General features: G+C 40.8%; 2 protein-coding genes across 3 annotated transcripts in view; one reads left to right on the top strand and one right to left on the bottom strand.

The window, feature by feature from the left end:
• Positions 1-9,773, bottom strand: part of LARGE1 (LARGE xylosyl- and glucuronyltransferase 1) — a 276,217-nt gene extending 266,444 nt beyond the window's left edge. For both annotated transcript variants that reach the window (XM_090143138.1, XM_031600072.2), the window contains exons 1-2: positions 9,374-9,773; positions 7,864-7,950 (exon numbers count right to left, since the gene is read on the bottom strand). The gene's annotated coding sequence lies outside the window, so the exon portion shown is untranslated. The remainder of the gene's footprint in view (positions 1-7,863; positions 7,951-9,373) is intronic.
• Positions 1,165-22,669, top strand: LOC149919609 (uncharacterized). Its single transcript, XM_090137151.1, has 5 exons — positions 1,165-1,357; positions 9,351-10,368; positions 10,507-10,647; positions 13,208-14,639; positions 20,843-22,669. Exons 1-4 carry the CDS (start codon positions 1,165-1,167, stop codon positions 13,221-13,223), a joined length of 1,368 nt encoding a protein of 455 aa, XP_089993277.1. The 3' UTR covers positions 13,224-14,639; positions 20,843-22,669.
• The last annotated feature ends 1,893 nt before the right edge of the window (positions 22,670-24,562 follow it).

Below are 24,562 nucleotides of genomic sequence, written 5' to 3'. Positions count from 1 at the left end.
ACAAAAGCATTGAAGCTGGTTGCTGGGTTAATATTTCACAGGAATATCTAACTGAAAACATTAGGAATTGTCACCTCAATTATTTGTCTAGAAGTAGTGAGCATTCCAAAATAGATCTGAGATAACCTGAACAATTTGAGAATGATGCCTCACTGCAAAGATTGAAGTCAACATCACAAATAGCTCCTGAAAAACACTACTCACTCCTAATAATCTTATCTCTGCCCTGATAAAATATCAGTGCTCAATCCACTAAAATTTAACCAAAAATTCCATTTTGTTCTGCTTAGTCAAAGATTTTAAGTCCTAAAATGATAGTTGTACCTGACTTAAAACAGACCAAACAGAACAAGTTCTTAAAGATCAAAAAAGCTGAAGCAGAAATGCAGATACGCATAGCAAATAAAGGTAAAGACAAGAAAACACAAGGGAAGCTGGATTTCTTGCTATCTGCGATGAGTGACTCCATTCCTGCCATGTTAGATTCACTTCACCTCCACAGATTACGATCACAAGGCAGGTGCAGTGGGATCTCACTCCATTCTCCTAGAGGTTTCTATTTGGTTAGGCCAAAAAATTGGTGTTATGTACTGCTGTAAGATTTTATTTTAGCACTTTGAAGCCAATTATAAAAAATACTTAAAATATCACTTCAATTAAAGAGCAACATAACCTGACAAACAGTTATGTTGCAGAGAATTGTTTCAGCTGGCCTGCATTGCTGCGACCAATGGATGACAATACAAGAATCCAGCTACAAGAATACAAACTATTAAAGAATAAGCCAGCATTAATCAAATGACACATCACCAAGACAAAAAGTATAACTTTTAAAAAAAGCGCAAACTATCAGCTTTCAAACACATTAGCACCCTCTTCAGTATTTTATAAGCTCTTTTGGGCAGGAAACAGGAATTTTTAACATCTCAGCTCAGTTGACTGGCAGTGCGAAGACTGACTGCTGATTGACGTAACTTGGCTAGCAGAAGCTGCCACTGTAGTTACAGCTATACTGGCAAAAACAGTGCTTTTATCTGAATTGCTCCCATCATTTGTGGACTTTCGTTTTTAGTATATATGTAAGTATGAATAAATACAAGGAATTAAAGACCTGGGTGGAATTGCACAGCTGTGATCTTGTGAGGATCATGGAGAAGTGGTAGGATGGCTTGCTTGATTGGACTGCTGCAATGGAAAGACACAGGCTCTTTAGGAAGGACAAGCAACAAAGGCACGGAGATAGGAGTCATCACCCTGTATGTCAGAGAGCAGCTGAAATACATGGAGTTCTGCCTGAGGATTGATGACGAGTCAACCAAGAGTTCATGGGTAAGGAACAAAGAGCAGACCAGTACAGGTGACATTGCAGTGGGTACCTGATATGGGCCATCTGACTAGAAAGCACAAGCAGACCTTCAGAGATCCCTTCCAACCCTCAGCCTCTCAGTGTTCTCTAAAAACACTGCAGTGTCAGAAAAGTTCTGGCCATGCACTAGTGCTCAGGCTGGTAGAAAGGAGCAGTATATTTCACTAAGTACCCTTAATGTACACAGAGTTGGCATATTTGTGCTTCACCCAGAACAAAGGGAGACCAAACCTCTAGGCGTGTTCATAATATTAGCAAATAACTGCTTACTACTCTACATTCATAATTCACTACTTCAACCAAAAAAAGTCAAGATGCTTTCCCAAATCATATTACCCCATACAGGACCATAAGAAGATATGAAAGCCTGTATGAAAAAGAAATGGGAAAAAAACGAAAACATCAACCTTCTTCAATGTATCAACCTCCAATACAGAAGAAGGCTGAGGAAGAAAATACAACAAAACAGAAAATACACTACACAATTATTTCAGAGAACTCCTAATACTAACTACAGGTCTAGAAATCTTTATTACTGACATAGAACACATTTTTCAATCCGACAGTAGGATACGTACCATACAAGCATGGAAGTAGCCTTCTGCTGAGACAGATGCTGTGCCTGCCCTTGCTTATCAGTGCTCAAAAACAACCTAAAACCAATATAAAACTTCACCTATAGAAGTGCAGCACTATTTACCCAGTTAGCATCTATCAATAAATCAGTGCAGATTTTGGCCTACTTAATGTTCATTTATGATGACTTCTGCTACATTTGCTGGCTCAATGGTCTGTGGCAGTTTCACTCTCCAAGTTTCTTAGCACCATCCATCCATAGATAAAACTCTATATACTTAAAGAACATTAATCTACAAGCCTCAAAGACCAAGATATATCTGTTTACTCCTACAAGCATTCTCCCATTTCCTTCTCCTTTAAGCATACTATTTTCTGCTTTGAAGAAGAAAAACATTCCTGTCTTCCCTTGGTTACAGCACTGCCTCTAAATCAACAGAGAGCATCTGTAACCTCCACTAGACGAGCTTCATTTATCCAGTTAAATAACTTATAATTATTAGTCATTTGTTTGAAGATGTACATATGCTCATTTACATTTAAAAATATTATATGCTGACTATCAGAGACCATTTTATCATCTAAGGCACAACTATATTAAGCAATAATTTTTCGCTAAAGACACAGGTGTTTTCACATGCTCAAAGCACAGGACAGTGACTCAGGAAACCAGTGATCTGCTCTTTGCTTTTTGACTGACCACCTGGGGAACTCTGCTCAAATCACTTTACCTGCTGAGCATCAATTTAAGTTTCTACATTGTCCAGTGCCTCATCCTAAACTGCACTGTAAAGCATTCAAGAACCCATGAATTTACTTCCACATCATGCCTAAGACTGGAAAATTAGCAAAGTTATATTGCAAAGGAAAACTTTTGTCATCACCTTCAGTTTCTCACATACTAGTGGCACAATATTACTACTTGGTTCATTCTAATGAGGAAAAAAAAAGTACATTAGGAACCTCCTTCTTCTAAGCCCATTCACCAACTGCACGCAGTCCCACTGTTACTGTAACATAAATCAGGACCTAAGCTTTACTGAACAGTACTTCAGGTCTACCTCCTATACGATGCAGGTTCACGTACCTCAGATGACACACGTGACACTGGCACAATAGCAGTGGACAATGGCAGTATAAAGAAGTTGAGATTCTACAACCAACTGACCCAGCAAGGCAAAACCTGCAAGGCTCTGGATAACAGCAGCAAAGATGTAAATTCCCAGATCAGTAACCGCACAGCAAGGAAGTAACATTACATGGTTCCCCACCATATAAACCAGGTGCAAAATGGTTTTGGCCACACATCAGTCATTCCTAATGGAAAACTTTCATATGAGAAGGAGATGTTAGCAGTGCAGGTCCTTCGTCACTGTACTTTAAACAATGAGTATGAATGACCCAAAGCTACTGTTTTAACCTACCAGCCCAAAGATGCACCTAAGCTAGTAGTAAGAACAAGAGAAAGTATTCATAATGAAATGCAGCAAGCTAACTTAACTTACTTCCTTTTTCACATTCAAGTTCTGAAAGCAACCACGGAATCATGCGAACCTATCCTAGACCAAGCATAAATGCTGCTTCTTTCTTCAAATTTTAACCAAAAAATAATTGCTGGATGCCTAGTTTAAGACAGCTGTATTTGAAACGTTCTCCATTCGCACATTTGATTTTTGCTTGCCAAGGTAATGGTTCATACCGCACTATGGTAGTCTCAAATTTGTCACAGGATAAACACCATCAAATACAAAGGTCTCCCTTTCTTGCCTGTCACCAACAGATTAGTTTTAGCCCCTCCTGGGTCCCAAATTGTGATGGACTCAGTATCAGTACCAATTTCTTTTTTTTATCCCTCCTTTCTCAATTAGCAGCAGCCTGTGTTTTGTCAAGATACATGTTAATGAAGACAGGCATGCTTCTACCACTTCTTTAAACTGATCAGTTTGTTGTTTTCTGAAAGCTAATGTCAGTCAATATGGGAGAACACTACAATTTTCCAGGCAACTACAACTGCTTATGGCATCATCACCTGCTGATTTCTACTACTTGGAAATCATGGAAGATAAACAGATTTCTCATAAATGCAGTTTATCTTAAAAAGCTCAAGGATAAGGACATAAACTGTAAAATATTCCAATAATAATAACAGAAAAAAAGTCCACCTTCACAGGTCTCTCCATCCTTCAGTGTTCCAGTTCTCTACTTTAATAGAGCAGCATCTTGTTGTGTCACACTCAATAATAAAGAATCCACAATTTTATCCTTTTAAAGATGTAGGAACCAACTTTATCTTAAGAATTCTCAAGCTTGGTAGCCAATATTTTATCTTAGAAGTCTTGCCTAAAATGAATGATAACCTCCCTGTGTTTAAATCTGAGTCATATTCTAGAACCAGTCTTGGGACTGAAAAAATGACACTACAGAAGCAATTTAACTTCTGCTTGGAGGGATAACGTCAGTTCATTTTCTACAAGAAATGGGAAGCCTAAGACTCCCTTCTGTTTGAAAGCAAATGAAAGCTAAGATTCTTAAGAGCAACACGATCTAAAGAATGTATTTGAGGTTTTTAGTAGTACTAGGATGACTGATTTTAATTTCCTATTTCTATCCAGTGGCATACATCCTTCCAGTACCTTTGGCCTGAAAAAAACACTGAATAAAAAAAAAATTCATAAACTGAAGTTCAGTAATTTCTGAACATAGAATTCCATTTGCAGTACTGACCAGCAGCAGCAGCATTAGCTGAAGTCAGAACAGAAAACTGTCTCCAAAGAAATTCATTACTGAGGATACTGAGGTTTAGGGACACACCAGTGAGTCAGAAAGAAAACTGAAAACTAACAGGAGGAGCTGAGTTGAAAAGCCTGAATATCAGTTGGAAACTCCACCTCATCCAAAAAGTTCACAATTCTTCTAATTCCACCCATTCATCACCAAGCAATACTTTTAGGGTGAGAAGTATTTCTTTCTCCAAATAGACATCCTAAGTCCCTAAACAGGTACAAAAGTCTATCTAGAAACTTTAAGTAAACTAAGAGTTTACTTTTTTAATTCCACAATTGTTGTTCTTCACTTCTCTGTCCCTTCTATTCTTTCTCGCTCGTCTTCCTAAAACAAAAGCCTTCATTCTACTCATTTGTATTTAAATTTAAATAAAGATTCCACAGTAACATAATTCTATGGTTTTCCCCAACTTATTAAGCCTTAGCTGTCAAATATCTTTCAGCATGCATCAGGCCTGGATTACTACCTGCAACACCAGTCTTCCATTCCCTGAAATCGATACAGTAATAAAAACAATTCTAGGAATGACAGTCTGGGAGAACTGTAGAGTTGTGGCACCCATCAGACCTGCAACACTGGTCAAGAGATGGGAAGTACAACGACAGAACTCCTTAACAGTTATCTATTCTTTTATTATTATTATTATTTTCCAAACATATCTACTTTACACAGAAGTTGGCAAAACAGACTGCACTCTTCCTGCACTACCCCAGATTTTCAGCTTCCGCCAGGCTACATGATTAGGTCTGGATTTTTCCTACTGCACTAAACAGACGTTGCTGGAACTCCTCTTGTCAATTTAAAGTGCAGCTTCTACCCAGTTAACTCAATTGTTGTGGAAACAGCACCTACATTCTAGAAAGAACAGTTATTTGGCAATTACTTTAAGTAGTGTTAGATCAGATACAGTCAGGTCTGCAAATTAAAACAGGTAAAGGAACTATTTTACACTGTTTGCTTCTAATTCTGACACAGATGGCACTTACACAAGGATTCCAGACTTGGCAGTTTTGCTTCAAAGTCATTGCCAAAGCCAGGATAATCCCTTCCATCAAATTTCTCTTTGATTTCTGAGCCACCAAGTTCCCTGTAAAATACAGTTTGCTAACTCTTACTCTCCTTTCATAACCATGCATTGAACAAGCTTTGACAAGAGACATGATAGACTTCCAAATGCTAAGCCAAGTCATGCCAAAAGGAGTCATGAATCCCTATGAAGTACAATGCTCATTTCTTAGCCCTTATCCCCAGGTGGAAGTGGGGATGGACACAAAAATAGTAATCAAATAGAAAAAAAAAACCAAAAAAGGAACAAAAAAGGAAGAATAAAAATTCCTTTCCCTGATGGTAGTTCTGACTCTCCAACTCATAAATTACACCAAGTGTGGAATAATGAAAAAAGTGACTGATTTTTAAAGCTAGCATTCACTACAAAAAGAAAGATGGGTCAAAACCAGACAATTAGCAGGGCAAAAGTACAGCATTTGTTTCTGAATGTATGCACAAAACTAGTGTTCAGGAAGTTCCTGAGTCAAATAATTACTCAAATAAACAACATAACTCTCTGTAGATAAACTCATATATGACCAAACGTAAATCTGCATTGGCCATTATGTCCTCATCTCAAGTACTTTGTCCTAATGTTGTCAGCACACATAGGTCAAAGGAAGAAGCAGACACGACAAATCTCGTATCCCTACAATGGCTACTTTTTAATTAATTCTAACACAGTTGATGAAAGGTCTTTAATCAAAGCCAGCAAAGGCTCATTAACAGGAGCCTTCACACAAACCCAGGTGCCTGGGCACAATAAAATAAAAAGGAGAAGGTCCATATGCTATTTTGGATCCAGACAAGCAACTCCCATCAGAGTTCACATGCGGATTGAGATCAGCATAGACAACCAAGATCTTGCAGTCAGGTGTAATAAGATGAAAAGCACAGCAATGACAGCAAGGTCCCAGACTGCAGCAAGTGAGGATTTGCTCACGTGCAACAACTGTGGGCACAGAAATAAAGGAAAGAAGCTGCTTACCCTTGGAAGGCCTCAGGTAAGCAGGGATCTCCAATAAGATACCCTTACCTCCACTGCCAACCCTTAAATGAGGTCTGAGAAGGGGTGGATCCTGGCCTCACACATTCTGGTCACTGAGGTGCACTGCATACAGCTGAGCTCCCCTGGGTTGGCCCTGCCTTCCCATGAGGTGCTCAATCACTGTTTCGGGCCATGACTTAGCATTTCTGCTACATCACATTATAGATTTTACCCACTATTAGCCTTCAGTTTAAAATCATCTGGCAAAATAGCTTGGATTTTTTGAGCATGTTTAGGATTACTCCTTGCAAGACAGACACATACACAAAAATCGGAGAATGAGAGTGCACTATATTCCATTAAGGGTCTACTGACAACCAATCATTTAGTCCAGCTAAAACTAAGGAAATAAACATTTCAGCAAGAAATAGTCAAACAAAAAATACTTTGGAGTTTTGTTCCTTTAAAGTCATATTAAAGAACACTTCCATTTAGCAACAGAGGTATACATGAGAAATGCCAAGTCTAGCAAGTTCCTAATGTAATTCATTCAGGAGAAATATTGCTTTCGCTAATATTAAGTCCTACACTCTGAAATTTTAGCAGATTAAGACTGTGACAGATGTCAGTGTTGTCACACGACAAACAATCACTCACAACTGCTGTGCAGTTTGGCTTTTTGAGGGACTGTGCTTTGGAATTAGAGCAGACTGAATAGCTGGCATAGAGAATCCAACACATCCGTGAGTAATAGTATTTTGAGTGCTCCTTTAAAGAGAAGCTCAGTGCAATTTTCTCCAGACCTGAAAGAAAACCCTTATATTTTCACAACATTTGAATGCTGAAGAAAAAGTTTAAATTAATATATTTAATACTAAAAAATAAGTGAATCTTGCTACATACTGCCATGCAAATACATCCAAGCTTCCTTACAAGCAACTGAGAAGAGAGTATGCACTTTGAACAGGAAAGAAGCAATACAAAATATAAGTCAAAAATTGAAGGAATTAAACATCAACAGGACGAAGAAAAGGAATCTGGTACCACAGCGGGCAATTAAAGGAAAAAAAAAAAAAAAGAAGAAGAAACACAAAGAACCTACCAGTCCAGTTATCCATCAGAGACTCTGCTGATCCTGCGGCTTCTACATGACTTGCAGCCTTGCTGACCAGGGGCTGTTACAGGACACCTAAGCAATAGGAATTTCACATTTCAAACTTGTAATACTTATCAGCAACTTACAGTTTTCAAGAAGCCCAAGGAGACCTGTTTCACCTCAGTCATCTCTCTATTTAAAACAACAAAACAAAAACCACAACAGAGGGAGGAAGTTTGTGGGGGTATTTTTTCTTGTTTTGTTCTTATAAGTAAACCTGCCTCTGATAACTTATCTTCGCTTGCAGCAGGGAATGCAGAACAAAGAGAAATGATTTTGTTAAAGTATTCTCCCTTGCTCTGAACTCATCCTTTGCATTTATACGTATGATTTTTCCTTTAAGCTTACAGCCTAATGGTGAAGCAATAGAAGGCAAGAAGTCTTCACTTCATAGGTGTTATTACATTGGTGTATTTTCACCAATGAATGGGAACAAAACCCACACTAACTAGTCCCCCTAGCGTACCTTTGCAGTAGGAGTCTAAAGAATATGTAGCAAATCACTTCCCTGCCTTTTCATGTGAAGTAAAAAGCTCGCTTTTTTTTTTATTATTTGCTAGAAAGACAGGCACTTACAGAACTGCAGAGAAACTAGGCAACCTTTCAATTCATTTTCCTCATTTCTCTGCTGCTTCTGAGCAAGTAAAATAATGTTATACAAAGAAAATTACTCTGCATCCAGAAGATTTCATTAAATAAAACGTGCTGACCTGTTGGCAATTGCCAAGCCTGGTTTTAACACAGCAATCTGTTTAGCCCGGTGCTTTCTCGTCCTTCTATCAGTAAAACCGCATTTAAAAAAAAGCTCCAGGACTTCGGATTCATCAGTTTTTCCTATCCTGGTGCCTGTACCTCCCAGAATACATCAGTGACAACCAGTGCCGCGGAAACGTTCCTGTGATAATTTAAGAGTGCAACAAAAGTGCTGTGCAGATAGGCTATACGTACACTAGAAGGTTTAGATCCGGTAACCACTACCCAGATGCCTCCCCGGGCTCATTTTTTGTTAACGTACATCGGGAAAAACTCGGTTCTATCTCCAGCAATACCCCCGCGTTCCAAGTTGAACAAAGCAGAGGACGCTGCGCTCAGGTGAGAATGCGAATCGAGACCGCTCTACAAAGAAACCGCTCGCTTTCTAAAAACAAAACGTGGCACAGCCTCTCCAAAAAGTGTTACATAAGGCGCTGCCAAACTTCAAGTCACCTCCAACCCCGGCGAGCGAGGCTTAACGATCCGAACGAGGTGACGCTCGGATACGAGGTGACAGAGCAGCCCGACAGCAGACGGGGCTGAGGAACCCTCAGCGTCCCGGAGAAACTCCGGAGCGGCGGGCAGGTGCCTCCCGCAGCCGGGACTCCCTCCCGGCTCAGCTCCCGGTTCGCCCGCAGAGGGGCACTGACCGACCGCTCCTCGCCCTCCCCCGGCCCCAGCGCCGACACGGCCTCGCACTCACCTCCCCCGGACGGCGGCGGGACGCTCGGCGCCCCTTCCCCGTGCTCCTTCCTTCCCCGCTCCCGGCGCGCGGCTCCAGCTCTGGTCCCGCAACCGGGAGACGCCGGCCGGCGGTCCCCGCTCTCCGCGGGATGCGCGGGGAGGAGGAGGGCAGCGGGGAGCTCCTCGCTCCTCCCGGGATGCGCCGCCTCGGGCTGCCTCCTCCTCCTCCCCTTCCTCTCTTCACGGCCTCCCCGCTGTCCGGAGGTGCCGCCCGGCCGTCCCGCTCGCCGTCCCCCGCCCCTTCTCCCCGCACAGGCCCCGCTGGCGGCCGGCGAGACCCGGGGGCGGCGGGGGATTCCGGCCCGGCCTCCTGTCCTCTTCTCTCCCCGGGGCCTGCCGCACGATCTCCGCGGGGAGACGAGGCCCTGCCCGGCCTGAGCGGCCCCGGGAAGGTCACCGGCAGCGTGCAGCCGGGCGCGGAGCGGCTCCCCCCGGCCCCGCTCCTACAGCCGCCGGCCCAGCCTCAGCCCCGGCGGCCGCTGGGTGCCGCGCTCCGCCCGGGCTCGCTCCGTGCCGCTGCCCGGTGCCGCCTCCGGCTCGGAGTGCCAGGCTGCCCCCTTCCCTTTCTTCCTTCCTTCCTTCCTTCCTTCCTTGCCGCCCGCCCCTTCCCCGCTGCCAGCTTTCCCCCGCCCGGTGCCAGGCTGCCCCCTGCGGGTCTCGCCGCCCACCGCCGGCAGCGCTCCAGTGCCGGCAGAGGGGTGCTCGCCGCCGCCGCTCTGCCCCGGGCTCAGCGGCAGCTGCAGTGACTGTGTGTCTGTGTCATGTCTGTGCATGGGCGGGAGGAGGCGCGGCGCCGAGGCGGAGCCAGCCCGCTGACACGCCGCCCAGCGACAGGCAACGAGCGTCCAACCGGTGGCAGCCGCGAACCTCCCGCCTTCACCGAGCGGCGCCCCCGGGCCGCTACACCTGGGCCGGGAGGGGCGGAGAGGGGAGAGGCGGCCCCGCGCCTCAGCGGTAAGTGGGGGGAGCGCGGCCGCGGGAGGTGCCCTGCCCGGAGGCACCGAGCTGCTTTTAGCGCTGTTTCGTATTTTTATTTATTTATTTGTTTGTTTTAATTCTCCCCGTGCGATAAACCGTGCGTGCGTCGCTGAGGGAGGTGTCTGAAGCGCTGTGGGAAGCACAAGCAGGACAGAAATTCCAGGAGGGGAGCCAGTGTGAACGCAGTTTTGAAGAGATTGATCCCTTCTTAGGATGGGAGAGGAAGGAAAGTAGGCACGTGCTTTGGGTACCAATGTAAGTAATCAGAAGCAGGAATAACAGGGATGCTGTTCAGTGTTTATTGCTTTCTTTTTCCAGAATTCCAGGAAGAATTCTTTTAGAACAGAACGTTGTTCTGTTACAGATACCACAGATGCTAATTTCTCCTGTTCCATCAACTGCTTAAATGCTGCAATCGATCCTGAACTTACATTTTGCAGTAAGTACTCTCTACCAAAATACCGTGAACTCAGAAGCAGATTATTCATGGGAAGATAGTGTTTGCCAGACTCGATTAAGGCTTTGGTCCATCAACCGCAGTGCTCTGCCGCCAGCCGTGCGCACTGCCCGATGCTTCAGTCAGGAGTGGTATCAGGTAGTAAATCATGAAGTTGAACGTGTCAGTGATATCACATAAGCGTTGCTGACTACAAATTGACAGAGGATGACAACCAGGAGAGCATTTAGGAAAAAAAAAATAAAAAGAATTCATAGAATGGTTTGAATTGAGAAGGATCTTGAAAGACCATCTGGTCTCCCTCCCCTGTGATGAGCAGGGGTACCTACAGCTAGATCAGGGTGCTCCTCCAGCCTGACTTTGAATGTCTCCATGGACACAGCATCTGCTCTGGGTAACCTGTTCCAGAACCTCACTATCCTTACTGAAAAAAAACTTTATATTTAATCTAAATCTCCCCTCTTTTAGTTTGAAACCATTTCCCCTTGCTCTATCAGTTCAGAGCTGAATGATTTTCTAGAGAAGCTATGATAACATACACGTGTTGGTCTCCATAGTTTTCTTGAGCAAATCGAAGTAAAAAAATGAGCTATACTGCAGTGAGTTATTCTGTCCATTCACTTAAGTGAAGCAAAAGGATCACCTATCATGTAATAACATGTCTTTATCATTTCTTGCACTCGTGAAGGTTTACAACTGCTTTGGTGACAGTCATGATGAAAGAATTGCTGGGGATGTATGGAGGAGGGACCAAGACTGTATGTACAGTTTCATTATTAAGAAAACCACATTGTCTACTGCCTATCACTGGGAGTTTGAGCAGATTCATATTTTTTAGTCTCATGCTGTGTCCTAGAGATTTGTGAATTGTCAGTCTGATCCTACTGAACAATTTCTACAGGTTCTTAAAGTTATTGTCTTCTATTAGAACAGGGAAATCTCAGCACCCACAAAAATTCTTAGGTTTTTAGAGCAGCATGGATTAATAGGATTAGCCAGTGTGTCGCCATACGTGACAAATGATGGAACTTAATACTGCAGCAAACTTGAAATTGCTTAGCACCTGTCAAGTTGCTGTCCTACACAAAATGGAGAACAGATGTTTGAACCCATGGCAGGATTAGTCAGACTCTGGCTGAGAATGATTTCTACCAGGTTACAAAAACTAATGGGTGGGAGGAGCAACTACCTATAAAGAGAGAGGTTTTTTTAAAATTGTGTTTATAAGTGAGTAATCTTTTAAAATTCATCATAAAAACACTTCCTTTGTTTTTGTCCTTGAAGACCTAAAGGAGCAATTGTTTTGGACATCAAGTAAACAGCTGATGTGAAAGGGTCCTTAGCCCAGGATAGCTAAACAAAACAAAACAAAACAAAAAGCTGCAAACATTTACACTTCAAATTTCATTTAGCCAGAAAGAAGCTTTTTCCAGAAGCTACACAGGTTCTGGAACAGGAGGTCTCCTTACATTTTTTTTAAAAAGTAAAACATGCAGTAATGCCAAGTAAATGTTTTGTAAACATGAATATATATAAGGTTGATTATATAAGTTTTTTTTTTTTTAATTTATCTCTAATGTGCATTACATTAAATGATGCAGCTATAGAATTATCACACGAGAGTTTGAGCTTGTTCTTTCTTCTTCCCTTACTGGAACAAGAGATAAAGGCATGAGTGCATGTATTCGGACAGGTTACAGTAGCAAAACATCACTGAGTACAGTAGGACTATGTCTTTTCGTAAGACCTTGAAAATTTACACATTAGCTGAGTTTCAATGAGAACAAAATTATTTCCAGTATAATCATTTGATGTGAAAGGAAGGATGGGTTTTAAGGTCCATAAATATTCAAGCTAAGAGCGTAAAGGACTTCATCTCCTGTTGAGACCAATGAAGTCTTTTTTACATTCTTACAGTTGCTTCATTGTTCTAGATGAAGTCAACAAGTATGAGCTCTTTTGAGAAAAAAGACAGTGCTTTGTTCATCAAGTGACATACAAATGCTTTACTGCTTTATTAGTGCATTACTTGATAGCTTCAATAGTAGCTAAAATATTCTTGAAAACTACAAAGGTGTCTCTGCCCAAATTCTTCCACAGGCACTCCTTTGATTAATGGACATTTTAAATACATGGTAAGACTGGTGCTGCTGTGTCACACTCAAGACTTTGGACATGCATGGACAAAAGAAAGTTATCCATGAGCTGCTTTTGTGTGGAGTTAGTGGAATGGCTATTTTTGCACAGAAGTTAGGATACTGTCAGAGGGAACCAGAGGCTGGCTGGATTGTGTTAACTGATGCACTTCAACACAGAAGGTTGGGACTTTGTTCATAAATCTTCACTCTTGACTCCTAGATGTGAAACTGCCTGACTGTTAATGATATCAGAACAAAGAGCAAGACTAGAAGTCTGAAGCAAGTCCCAGTCTGTGAGATTCTTCTTATCATCTGCCACTACAATGAACACAGGGCTACTGAAGGACCGACTACCCAACATCTCTTGTTGTAGGTAAGGTGTTTTAGACAGGAAATGACTGAGATATAATCTTCTCTGGAAAAATAAGTGTCTAGTTCTTGAGTGTAAAATGGAAACTCCATTACATAAGCTCTCCCTTATGGACACTAAATTAAATTTTAATTGAGAATTTCCTGTGCACGTAACAAAAAAAAAAACCCACAGCAAAATAAACAAAAAACCCATCACACACACTTAAAAAAAAAACAACCCAGCCTGAACAAAACCCAGAGCCCTTCTGGCTATAACAACTGGGGAAAAAAAAAATGACCCTCTTAAAATTTATGCCTTTAAGTGGAAAACATCACGGAAATCTGAAACATTTAGAATTCAAAGGAAAATAAATTATTAAACAGAAATGTTTGTCTTCTATGCCAAAGTCAATTTCTGACAATAAACTGAATATTCTGTGATAAATCATGTTGAATTTCATACACATTTCTCCTGGAATTCAGTTGTGCTTCTGACCCAGAAAGGAAAAGGTAAACATCTCTACTGGCATCCTAGGTAAGTGTACAATGCTACAATCTAAGAAAAGATGAAGGAGAGGGGTATTTTTCTCTACTTGTTTACTTTGTACCGCAGAAAAGTGTTTATAGATTTTCTGTTTTATTGTTGCTGCCAGTTACTAATTTCCCTTTGTTATGACTTAGTTAAGTGGAGAATAGTTGTTTTTTTGTTTGTTTGTTTTTAATCTGTTTTGTTTTTAAAGGAAGGAATAGTGCTTTTAAAACCATAACAAATAATGGTAAGAAGTAGAAGAGTAAGTATGTACAACTTTAATTTTATGAAGTTAATCTAATTTGGCATTAGTTTTTTTAAGCTGAGATCTACCAAGATGGTCAAGTCAGTTCTACATTGCTACTTATTGATGACTGTTTTGCTAATCTGTCACGTACAACTCAGAAAAGATTTTGTTCTTTACTCCATAAAGTTTACACCAGTGTTTCCAGAGGTCTCAGTAATGCATAAGTATATCCTATAAAATGAGTAATAAGTGCTGTGTTCGAAGTGATGTGCTTTTGGTTCATGGTTTGTTTTTGTTTGTTTGTTTTGTTTCTGATGTAGTCTTCACTATATGCTATTCACAGTGAAGTTCTGGATAATGTACAATAGCATAATTTGTCTGTGTTAACATGTATCCTTCCATTTACAGAGACTTCTAGTTAAAAAAAAGTGACACTGGACAAACTTTAAGTATCTTTAAGTTTGCTTAGCGAGGAAGAGGAAATTGACCCTAATACTCTTACAGCCTAAATCAAAGTATGTTGAAGTAAGTAAAGCAACTGCAGTGATTCCTATGGTATTCAATTTAGACTATCCTTTGTGTCCCAATCTGTGTTATGGGAAAATGTGTATACACATATATTATACATACACTTTTGTGAAGCTTCTTTTTTGTAATTATTTCTATTTGCTTCACCTCAGTCCCAAACAAATAATGGATACATTGTTTATCTCTTGTTATACAGTCTGTTTTCTTTTGTTACATGTCTCCATTTATTCCCCTGCTGTATGAATGCTAAATGAGATTATGACAAGCCTCAACTAAGTTGTAAACTTATATAATTAATATCTGCTATCCTTTCTAGAGGAATTAAAGTGCACAATGTATTGTTCCTTTACTCTTTGCCTTATGCATTTAGATTTTAATTCATCTAAGGAAACGTTTTCAGGTAAAAATGAGGATCAAAACAAGACCTTTTGTTTCCATTAGAAGCACTTAATGGTCTTCTTGTTTTCAGAAGGTCTAATTGTTTTCAGAATAGCTTCATTAACTTCTGAAAGTGTTACCAAGACAGGCATCCCCAGAGCCAGGATGCTAATTAGAAGGAAAACTGGCCTTAGAGTAGTTGAAGAATGGTGTCTTCTTTAAAAGAGCAAGAATGCTCATTCAATCATTGACAGAATGTTTCTGCCAAGAAGTAGGAATAACTGCCAGTTGTACAAACTTAGAGAATACCTGTGACAAATTATTCCCACAATCAAATGACTTCTTCAGACAACCATCAACAGGAAGCTCTCTGACGATTAAGTGAATAGTGCTGAGATGTCCGTCAACTTCAGTGCAGTCCAGGTAGTGTCGTTTATGGCCAACTTTATCTGTCAGCTCCAATATTCCTAATTCAGTAGGTTAGGCATGTTTGGAAGGTGCTTTGATTGCTTTCTTAAATGCCAGAATAGCAGTAGCTGCACATTTCGTCTTCATCACATTCACACTGACTTTATATTGAAGCTCTTTTATGCCCAGCCAAAAAAAAAACAACCAATAAACTTATGCAGAATAAGCAGATATAAAATGTAAACATGATGATTGATAACAGCATACATCCTAAATCTATATAAAAATACCTGAATTAAAAATAGGTGGTGTAGGGAAAGAAATTTCTCCAAATTTACGTAAAAATTACTGTCAAATGATTCGAACAGAAATACTTTTTAACAAAAATAAGCGACTACAATTATCAGTCAGATCCTAGAAGTTCTATGTTAATGCGTATCTGAGGTGTGTACTGTTAATAAACTAAAACATCCTTTGGCCAGGGCTGAGGTGTGACAGTGAGCTTCACTGAGCTCTCTGTGGCCAAGACTGTCAATTCTAAAGGAAGTTTCTGTGTTCTTGCTATCATTTGATAAGTTGTGAACTATGATCTGGGCTTGCTACACTGGCAAGAGAATAGGGAAAGTCACCTCATCTCAATAGTAAAACTGTCAGTAGTAAAAGGGTAATTCTCAGTCTCTCCAGTAGTTACAGGGAAGCTGATACTCAGGTCAAACAACAAGACAAAAGACCAATACTAGTGCCAATGAACATGTCAACATGAAGCACCGTTTGTTCAGAGAAGTACTTTAACACTTCAATATTCTGTGATTCAGACGGTATCTGGACACAGTAGAGGTTTTTTCATTGATTCTTAGATGAAACTAAAGCTGTTAGACATTTTAGAGGCCACCCTGACAAGGCTGGACCCACAAAAAGGATAGTCCTTCAAAGTCTGAAGGTGACATTGAAGGAACTCCGGAACAGATACAAAGAATCCCAACCAATTCAATAGGCATTATACACCCTCTGTGTGTACTTGCTCCTGAGCTTGGCAACCACACAAGTGTTGGCATTGCTACTTATTATAAAATTGCAGTCTGTATCAGATTGCGTGCTGTGGAAAAGAATAAGCTTTTACCATCATGGATGGCATCAGAATTCACAACTCCTGCAGTACCTAAAAAATAAAGACCAGATAATGCAAAGTTTCAATGAAACCAACATGCATTTAAATCAGTTAGATTAATTTAATCTACAGAGAGGAAAAATATTTATAAATATCACTTTTCCAACACACAAAATCACAGCACTGCAATAGGAAATGTTACTGGTGTGGTGCCCTTTCCCTATGTTGACAGTATTTCCAAGTGTGCTGCCTTATTGTTTCTGTGCTAGATTGATATTAAAGCAACCTACAATGTAAGAGAATGACTCGAAATCTTTTCAGTACTAGGCTTGATGCCCAAGGCATTTTAAAACTTTCTACCCACCTTCTTCCACTCAGCATAACCAAAGGCAAAATAGGTGCAGCCAAAACAAGTGTTCATTAGTAGGAATTTCTGTATTTTCCTACCTTCTCCCAAATCCAGGTGAAAAACATGTAGGCTTTATGACGAACGCAGTGTTAGCTCTACTGTGGCAATCAGTAAGCTGTACTATAGGAGAATGACACATTTTTATCAGCTAGCTCACTGAAAGGAAGAACTGGTTGCAAGTGATATTTGTGCAGGGCAATCTCTTGAGAGGTAGATGGCTGAGAGGCAAGGCTGTCAGCAGCTGGACCCTCAAAAGTAGCTTTATATTAAGAAAACATCTGAGATTCCTGCTAGGGAACAGTACCACCAGTGTATGGGCATAAATAAACGGATTTTACTTACGTAAGCCTTTAAAAATCCCTGTGTGATTAATAGAAGCTTGATAAAAGGGACAACTGCATTTGTAAGGAATCTATACCCAGTAGGTGAACTCATACCTCTTGTTCTTCCTAAGCTAAGAAAGCTCATTCTCTCTTGAATTGTTACCAGGCTTTTACAAAACAATTTTTCTGAACTGGTTACCCCTCTGTATTTGAGCCCAGTTGGGAAAGGTTACTGGAACTAACAATGGACAATTTATTTCTTCCATAGAGAACAAACGACTCTTTTGGGAAACACTAATTTTCAATTTCCTTTGCTGCACCAATCATAGTAAGGGTATATTTTCTATGCTAAAATGTTAACATGTTGGGCAGATTAACATCCCTTGAACAACATGATTACACAACAAGATCAGTAGCCCCGCAGTCCCATACTTTCCAGTTAGTTTTGAGGTAACATATAGGTACGTTCTGCCTTTTCTTTTGCTAACCTTCCCTTTTGTAAATAAAAGTTTTAAACTCAGAAGAGAATATTTTCTGCCCCTAGTACATCTGTATCAACTTCATCCTCCTCAGCAAACTGCTAACTCTACAACTATACAAAGGCTTCTGTTAGGTGCACGCTGTTTTATCAGAGACAGAAAGATGGACTTGTTTTATAAAACAGGATGAAGTGGAAAGAGTAGATTCAGTAGGGCAACTAGTTAATATAAATTACTAAGAAATACAATGCCAAAAATATCCTGTCTCCATCAGTTTAAATTCACACCTACTCCTATCTGAGCAGGAGAGAGAAAACAGAAGTCTCCTTCAGCTTTCAAAACTTCATCCGTCTCCTGAGAATCAAATCTTCAGCTGGCAGATGTCAGCAGGCAGCACCAGAACCGTACTGAATTCCTGAAGGATCCACTCTTCAACACCAGACTGCCACAGCTTGAGTGTCAGTCACAGATAACTCCCAGCATTACTTGAGGGCAGTTAAATTCCCTGGGGACCTTGTATGATGTTGTCAGCCTGACTGGGTAGTAAAGCAGACCACCACTTCTGCAGGTGGGTAGAGGGTGCACTTAATGCTTTAGTCTCTTCCTGTTGCTATGCCTGTACAGCTATTCTTAAAAACCAATTGCTTTCCTGAGACAGACATTGGGTCCCAATGAACCGCATCAGCCATGCATTGTCTGGTGGGGAGGACAGCATTAAGCAAACCAAAAACAAATGATGGTACTGAGTGGACTTGGAGCGGACAGTGAGCAAAGGCAAAGGAACCCAAGAGAGTTGCACCATGTAGTTAATACTGTTTAGGTGAAACTAACACAGTAGTGCACCAGGCTGGAATATAAATAGTGGAAATGTGGGTATAAATGTCTTTTAGGCTGTTTAAGTTAAGGCTGTTACTGTGGAAAGTTGCATAGCTTCTAATTAGAATGCATGTTGAAAACCCTACATCATAAAAATGGAAAACAGAATCTGAACATGCTGTGTATCATGAATCCGACTGAACAGGACTCAGAGAGGAAATTACAAGTGTGTTTTAGCAGTCACTGCAAATTATCTCATGGGTTCTTTATGTATACATATTTTTGTGGTGTCAAGCTGCAGGAGTTAAGGAGTTTTGTAGAGCTTGTTGCAAGTGCTGTGGCTCAGTAGATGTCTAAGACTCTCTTCAGCAATACTGAAGATTCCATCCTCAGCCACAGTGAGTTACCACAGACCATACCATACGACCATACCATAGACCAGCAGCATATGGATGCTGAGACCATAACTCTGACAAAGTTGTGCAGATGTGCTCAACACTGCGTGCTGCAAGGTGGCCCGGAGAAAACAAGTAGGCTTTTATAGGAAATATGAAGACTTTTGCAAGAGACCAGCCCCAGGTGTGGACAAAGTAGGACGCAGTGTAGAACAGCAGAATGACTGTGGTACAACAGACTACTTTGTGCCTGATCTGTAGCTGACCAGATTGGCTCCTACTACTGCTGTTGTCGCCAGACAGGATGCCTGGTGTGATGTCTGTCCACTGCTGGGATTGAGGGTCCTCTCCAGCAGTGTTGTATCTGGCAACATGCTACCAGCCCTCACAGAAGTACTGGAGTTGACCACTACTTCACTGGATTGTCTCCAGCCCGTCTCCTCATTCCTTTCCCTTGGCAATAGCATCCCCATCCCAAGTCCCTCAGCTTTGAAGCAGAAACAGTGCATTTAGCATGTGTTGAGATTGTTGAGCTCTGGCTGTGCTTTGTAGCACAGATCTTCCGTATATACCAGAAATTCATACTGATTAAATACAACTGTCAGGTTCAGTTCCTTAGAAAGTTTTGTCAAACAAACAAACAAAGGTGGCTTTTAAAGAGAATTGGTATGGTGGAAGGTAACCAACCCAGGACAATATAGTAGCAAAATATGGGTGGAAATCAGATGTGCACACACCATTTATCATAATTAGAGATTATTTCATGGTATCACTACACTTCTACACTTACATGCCTTTTTAAAAAGAAATCTAAGAAAAATTGTGCTAAGTTCTTTTACCAAGAAATAGTACATAAAGGTGTTACTTAGGTAGTTACGAACAAGAGAGAAGTGATGTCGTACAGTGCTATTCATATACCACACAACTAAACTCACCAGCTTTCTAAGAGCAACAATCAAAACAACATTCTCTTCCCCGCCCAGAGCAGACAGATCCATAAATTCTATGAACCTCACATTTACACAAAATACAGGTCTCATTGTGTTCAAAATCGTTAGACTTGGTGAATGAGTGATGCAGAACCTCCTTACACAATTGCAGTATTATACTGAAAATGTAGTTGAGGTACATCTCATCAGGCTCTGAATCTCTCCACTGATTTTTGGCAGGAATCTGCTCTATTCCCTTATACTTACTAGATCCTTTCTTCGAAAGGAAAACTAAACAGTCAGAATTGATTATCACATAATTGTTTCAAAGGAAACCAAAAGATGCTGTAGTTAAGAAGAAGTAATTAGGCAGAATCTACTACTTTTTGAAAACATTGCTCTGGGGAATAAGTAGTAATTCATGTGAAATACATAGTAGTGTTCTGCTCAGAGGGGGAGAAAAGAAAAGCAACCTGAGTTCTGCACTTCTATAGCTATAAGAGTCTCTTCTAAATTTGTGATCTTTTTGCATGTTTCTGGATTCCCTTGTTGTGTTAAAGCAGAAATTCATAGATGCAAGTGGAAATACATGGACAGTAGGAGGGAGTAAAAGGTAACCAGCATGAAAAACAGCTGTGGAACACAGGCAAGACGCTAGTTTTACTGTTTGTGGATTTTTTTGCTTCCCTCCCACCCCCCCGTATGATTTGTGTTGGTGAGGTTTGCATTCTGAAAGCTTTAGCTCCCTCTTAATGCAGATTCTCATCTAGGATTATATACATTTAAATCCTCATACTGTTGTAAGCAATGAACATTAGCAACCTTTATTTACACTGCTGTTCTATAAAAAGCAGAGGAAATGCCCAAAAGAGGATATTTTCCTTTGGCAAAAGGACACAACCTGATTAGAATATTATATAATATTAATACTCATTTGGCATCTTTTTTGAGGCAGATCTAAAAATTCAACACCTAAGATGGTGATGGCAACTGCATGCTGGAAAAAGTGAAATTGTCTGTCTGAGAACGTTTTAATGAGTTCAGAACTGATTGGTAAAGGTAGCTGAGAAGGAGCACATGGGAGGGAAAGAAGAGTGGCTGCCAACACTGCAAGAGTCCCTGTTCCTTCCCTTACAGTTATGACAGAAAGGGAATGTTGCAGCCATAAGCAGGAATAGGCTGGAGGAGGACCAGGAATACTGACAGATACTCCCACCTCTGCCAGAGGCCAAGTACCCAAGCTTCATGCAAGCACTCAGAAAAGGAAGTAGGCACTACTGAAGAAGCAGCCAACTTGAAACAGTTCTGTGATGGAGCTTAAACCGGGAACCAAGGCCAACCTCCATGTTGGCAGGGCAGTGAATCCACTGACCCAAGTGCAGCCCCCCGTAACTTGGCATGAGCGAAGACAGATTCAGTGACAATCCTAGATAAGGCACGGTGAAGAACCAGCTCTACAGTCCAGTCAGTCTAGCCAGGAGCAGAGAGTGCTGCAGCTTGGGGCTGCAATACAAACCTGTTTGAGCCAGACTGAAGCAAGCACAGATAGAACATTCACATAATTCAGAGCAAAATTAGGTTCTCAGACCTGAGCTTGAATAGCTCTGGAACATGGGAGAGAGTGGGCAGGGTCCCACATGAGGCAGGTTTGGGTAATTAAGGCCTGTTAACGTACCCAGGGCTCTAAGGAGAAAAAAAGAAAATGGCTCTTAGTTTCTGTTGTGTTGTATGTCTTTCTGCTTGCTGAGAAACAGTAATATGAAGTATGTGTTTATGGTTCATCAGAACAGTAACTGCTGCCTCAGCAGCAGTCGTTTCAAAGAGAATAGAGAGAAGTCTGTAGATTAAAAAAAGGAAAAAAAAAAAAAAAAAAAAGGAAGGAAAAAAAAAACAAAACACCACTACCAAGTCAATAGGCATTACAAAATTAAGAGCAGAGGAATGAATTAGACTTAAAGAGAATGAATGAGGCTTACAGATGGGGTAAAGGAGTGGTGAATTCAGTGGAAAAGAAGACTTGCAGAGGAAGTGTTAATAGTACGTGAGGGGCAGAAAGTGGGGGAGAAGAGTGTGGAAAAAGATTGCAGGATGGTGAAGAAAAAGTCTGAAGTGGAAAATGGAGCAAAAACAAAATACACAAAAAAACCACAAAGGATTGAGGAGAAAGAGACTTTGCTGTTTTGGAAAACTGAAAGAAGTAATTAAACTGAAATCTGGGAAAAGATATAGAAATGAAGGAAGGAAGACTGAAACTATCTCCTGAATTACAGCCTGTAGACCATCTAGTGCTCTGAATGAGTCAACAAATCTCTTCTCATCTGCGGAACCCTCAAAATATTTCTAGTTACATTTATAACCTCTCCTATGGAAATGCATTTCACTTTCTGTACCACTCAAGAACCTCACAACCAGAAATGATAATTACTGAGCTCAACTGTCCCATCAGTAACCAACTGGAATAGAATGACCAGTGATTGTGACAACAGGCAGTGGAACGTTAATGAGTAAAATAATTATAATCCTATAGATGTTAAATGGGAATGACATAACAGCCATGTTGGCTCTTGCTCACTCTAAGCTTGTGCATCAAAGAGGTACAGTCAGTGAGTTTCCAAAAGTTACGTAGCAAAGCAAAAGCTGAGATAAAAGGGCTGAGTCTTTCTGTGATCTGAACTTTACCGTGAAAAGGGGAGGATATTTTATGAACCATCACTCTGAGTATAAATAAATGTAGAATTTAAGAAAGAACTGATGAATTTGATTTATAAATAAAGTGTAGAGAACAATCCCTGATGTGTAAGAATTCTTTACAGCCTTCAAGGACTCCAGTCCACTTTTACAACCCAATACAGATCATATTGCAAAGTAAATTATTACTTGTTGCTTCTGTAGCAGATCCGTTAACATCAAAACAGATTGTGAAGAGATTATAAAATGGTTAGTACACTTGTTGCATAGCAGAGCTCTATAGAGGTGACTGTTTATCCTGGTTTCTTGTTAATTTGGCGAGGACTGAAGTTCTAGTCTTCATCACAGGCCAAGACATGTCAAACAGGATGATCTGATGAACACTGGCCAATGAGACTAATGATACCTGATTATGGGAAGTGTTCCTGCCACATTGGCACTCCCAGTTCTTCAACACAATAGACACTGAGAATATTCTTAGCTGCTTTTGGCCCTTGCTGTAAACTGTTGAAGACCATCAGAATTCAAATGAAAATGTCTTTATCACAACATTGGGGTCTCATCTTTTTTTGGTCACAGCTTTATTAACAAAAATATTGTTCCAAACATAATGACAAAAACAACACAGCAAAGTAACTCAGGGTAAGACTTTAGGCTCAGGAGTTGCTGGCTTTCTTTCTCAGGACTTTCCCCCAAATACTCAGTCTAACAACCCATATCTGTCTCCAACAGGCAGGAAATTCTGGCAGATTCCAACCTCTGCTGTGAATCTGGGGCCATCCAACTTGAAGTTCAGATAAAGATTTTTATGTTATGAAGGTTTCACAGCTCTTTCTATAGAATGGGATACAGAGGAAACATCTAAATTAGATAAATGATATCACAGAGGTTGTAATGCAAAATCAGACTAGTTAAAACTGCAGGGGGAGCATTTTTCAGTGAAAGACAGACATGCCTCCCTGAATTTAGAGTCCTCAGTCAGAGAAAGGTAGCACTGGAACTCTGTGACTTCAAGGGCCTTTGGGAAAAGAAAACTTATTTCTTGGAGAATGCAAACCAAACCAGCTGGTAGGGAGGGGTGATGACAGATGCTGCAACTTCTGCTTTGAGGTAGGAGGGAGAACAGATGAAATAAAGGGAACGTGTTCCAATATAATAACCGACTAGAGGAATAAAGGTTCAGGAAATAAAAGCAAAGGAAAATAACGCAGTGTCTCAGCATACTGGAATCTGGAGCTTAATGTAGAGCTACACTGTCTTTTCACAGAGACAATTTTCTCTTAATGAGCATTTTATTATTTTTTCCATCTCCATGGTTCAGGAGGAGCAAGGCTCTGGTGTCTCACAGAGGTAAAGTTACAGCCAAACAACCCCACAAAGTGTCAGAGGAGAAAGGTTTGTAATGATGGTGGCAAGGTTTCCATAGAAGATGTCAACTTGAAAGAAAAGTACTGGTCTGAAAATACTATATGCTGTAATTTAAGTTTCAAGCTGAGACGGATGGAAATCTCACACTGAGAAGGAAGGATGATGGGGTTGCTACAGGACTAGCAGCCAGTAATGGATCACCACATGAAGACAGTTTTTCACTTGAGCGTTAACTTCACTGTGTTTCAGTTCCGTTGATCTCACCTCTGAGTTTACATCCGTATGCCCCTAGCATCTGCCTATGCACAGTATATATTACGTTAGAAGAAAAAAGAATTGGAGAATGCTTTCTCATGAGACCAAGCTAAGCAAGATGCACATTTGGCAGCAGCCAGCATCTTTAGTAATAGAATATTCAGACCATTGCATCTGCTTCATCCTAGGACTGGCTCCAACACTTGGTCAATCTCTGCTTTACAGAAGAGCTGACAGATATCCTATTCTAGACTACATCTTTCTCAAAAGAAGCAGAGCTTAAAGAACAAAACACTGTAGTCAGTGAAGCAACAAAAACTGACCCTCCTTTCTGGCAATGATGACCAGAGGGATAGCTGAGAAC

The sequence above is a fragment of the Phasianus colchicus genome, chromosome 1, assembly GCF_987193195.1.
Source record: "Phasianus colchicus chromosome 1, bPhaCol1.hap1.1, whole genome shotgun sequence".
In the NCBI taxonomy this organism is placed as follows: domain Eukaryota; kingdom Metazoa; phylum Chordata; class Aves; order Galliformes; family Phasianidae; genus Phasianus; species Phasianus colchicus.
Note: the sequence above shows the minus strand (reverse complement) of the source record. Positions and strands in the feature narration are given on the sequence as shown.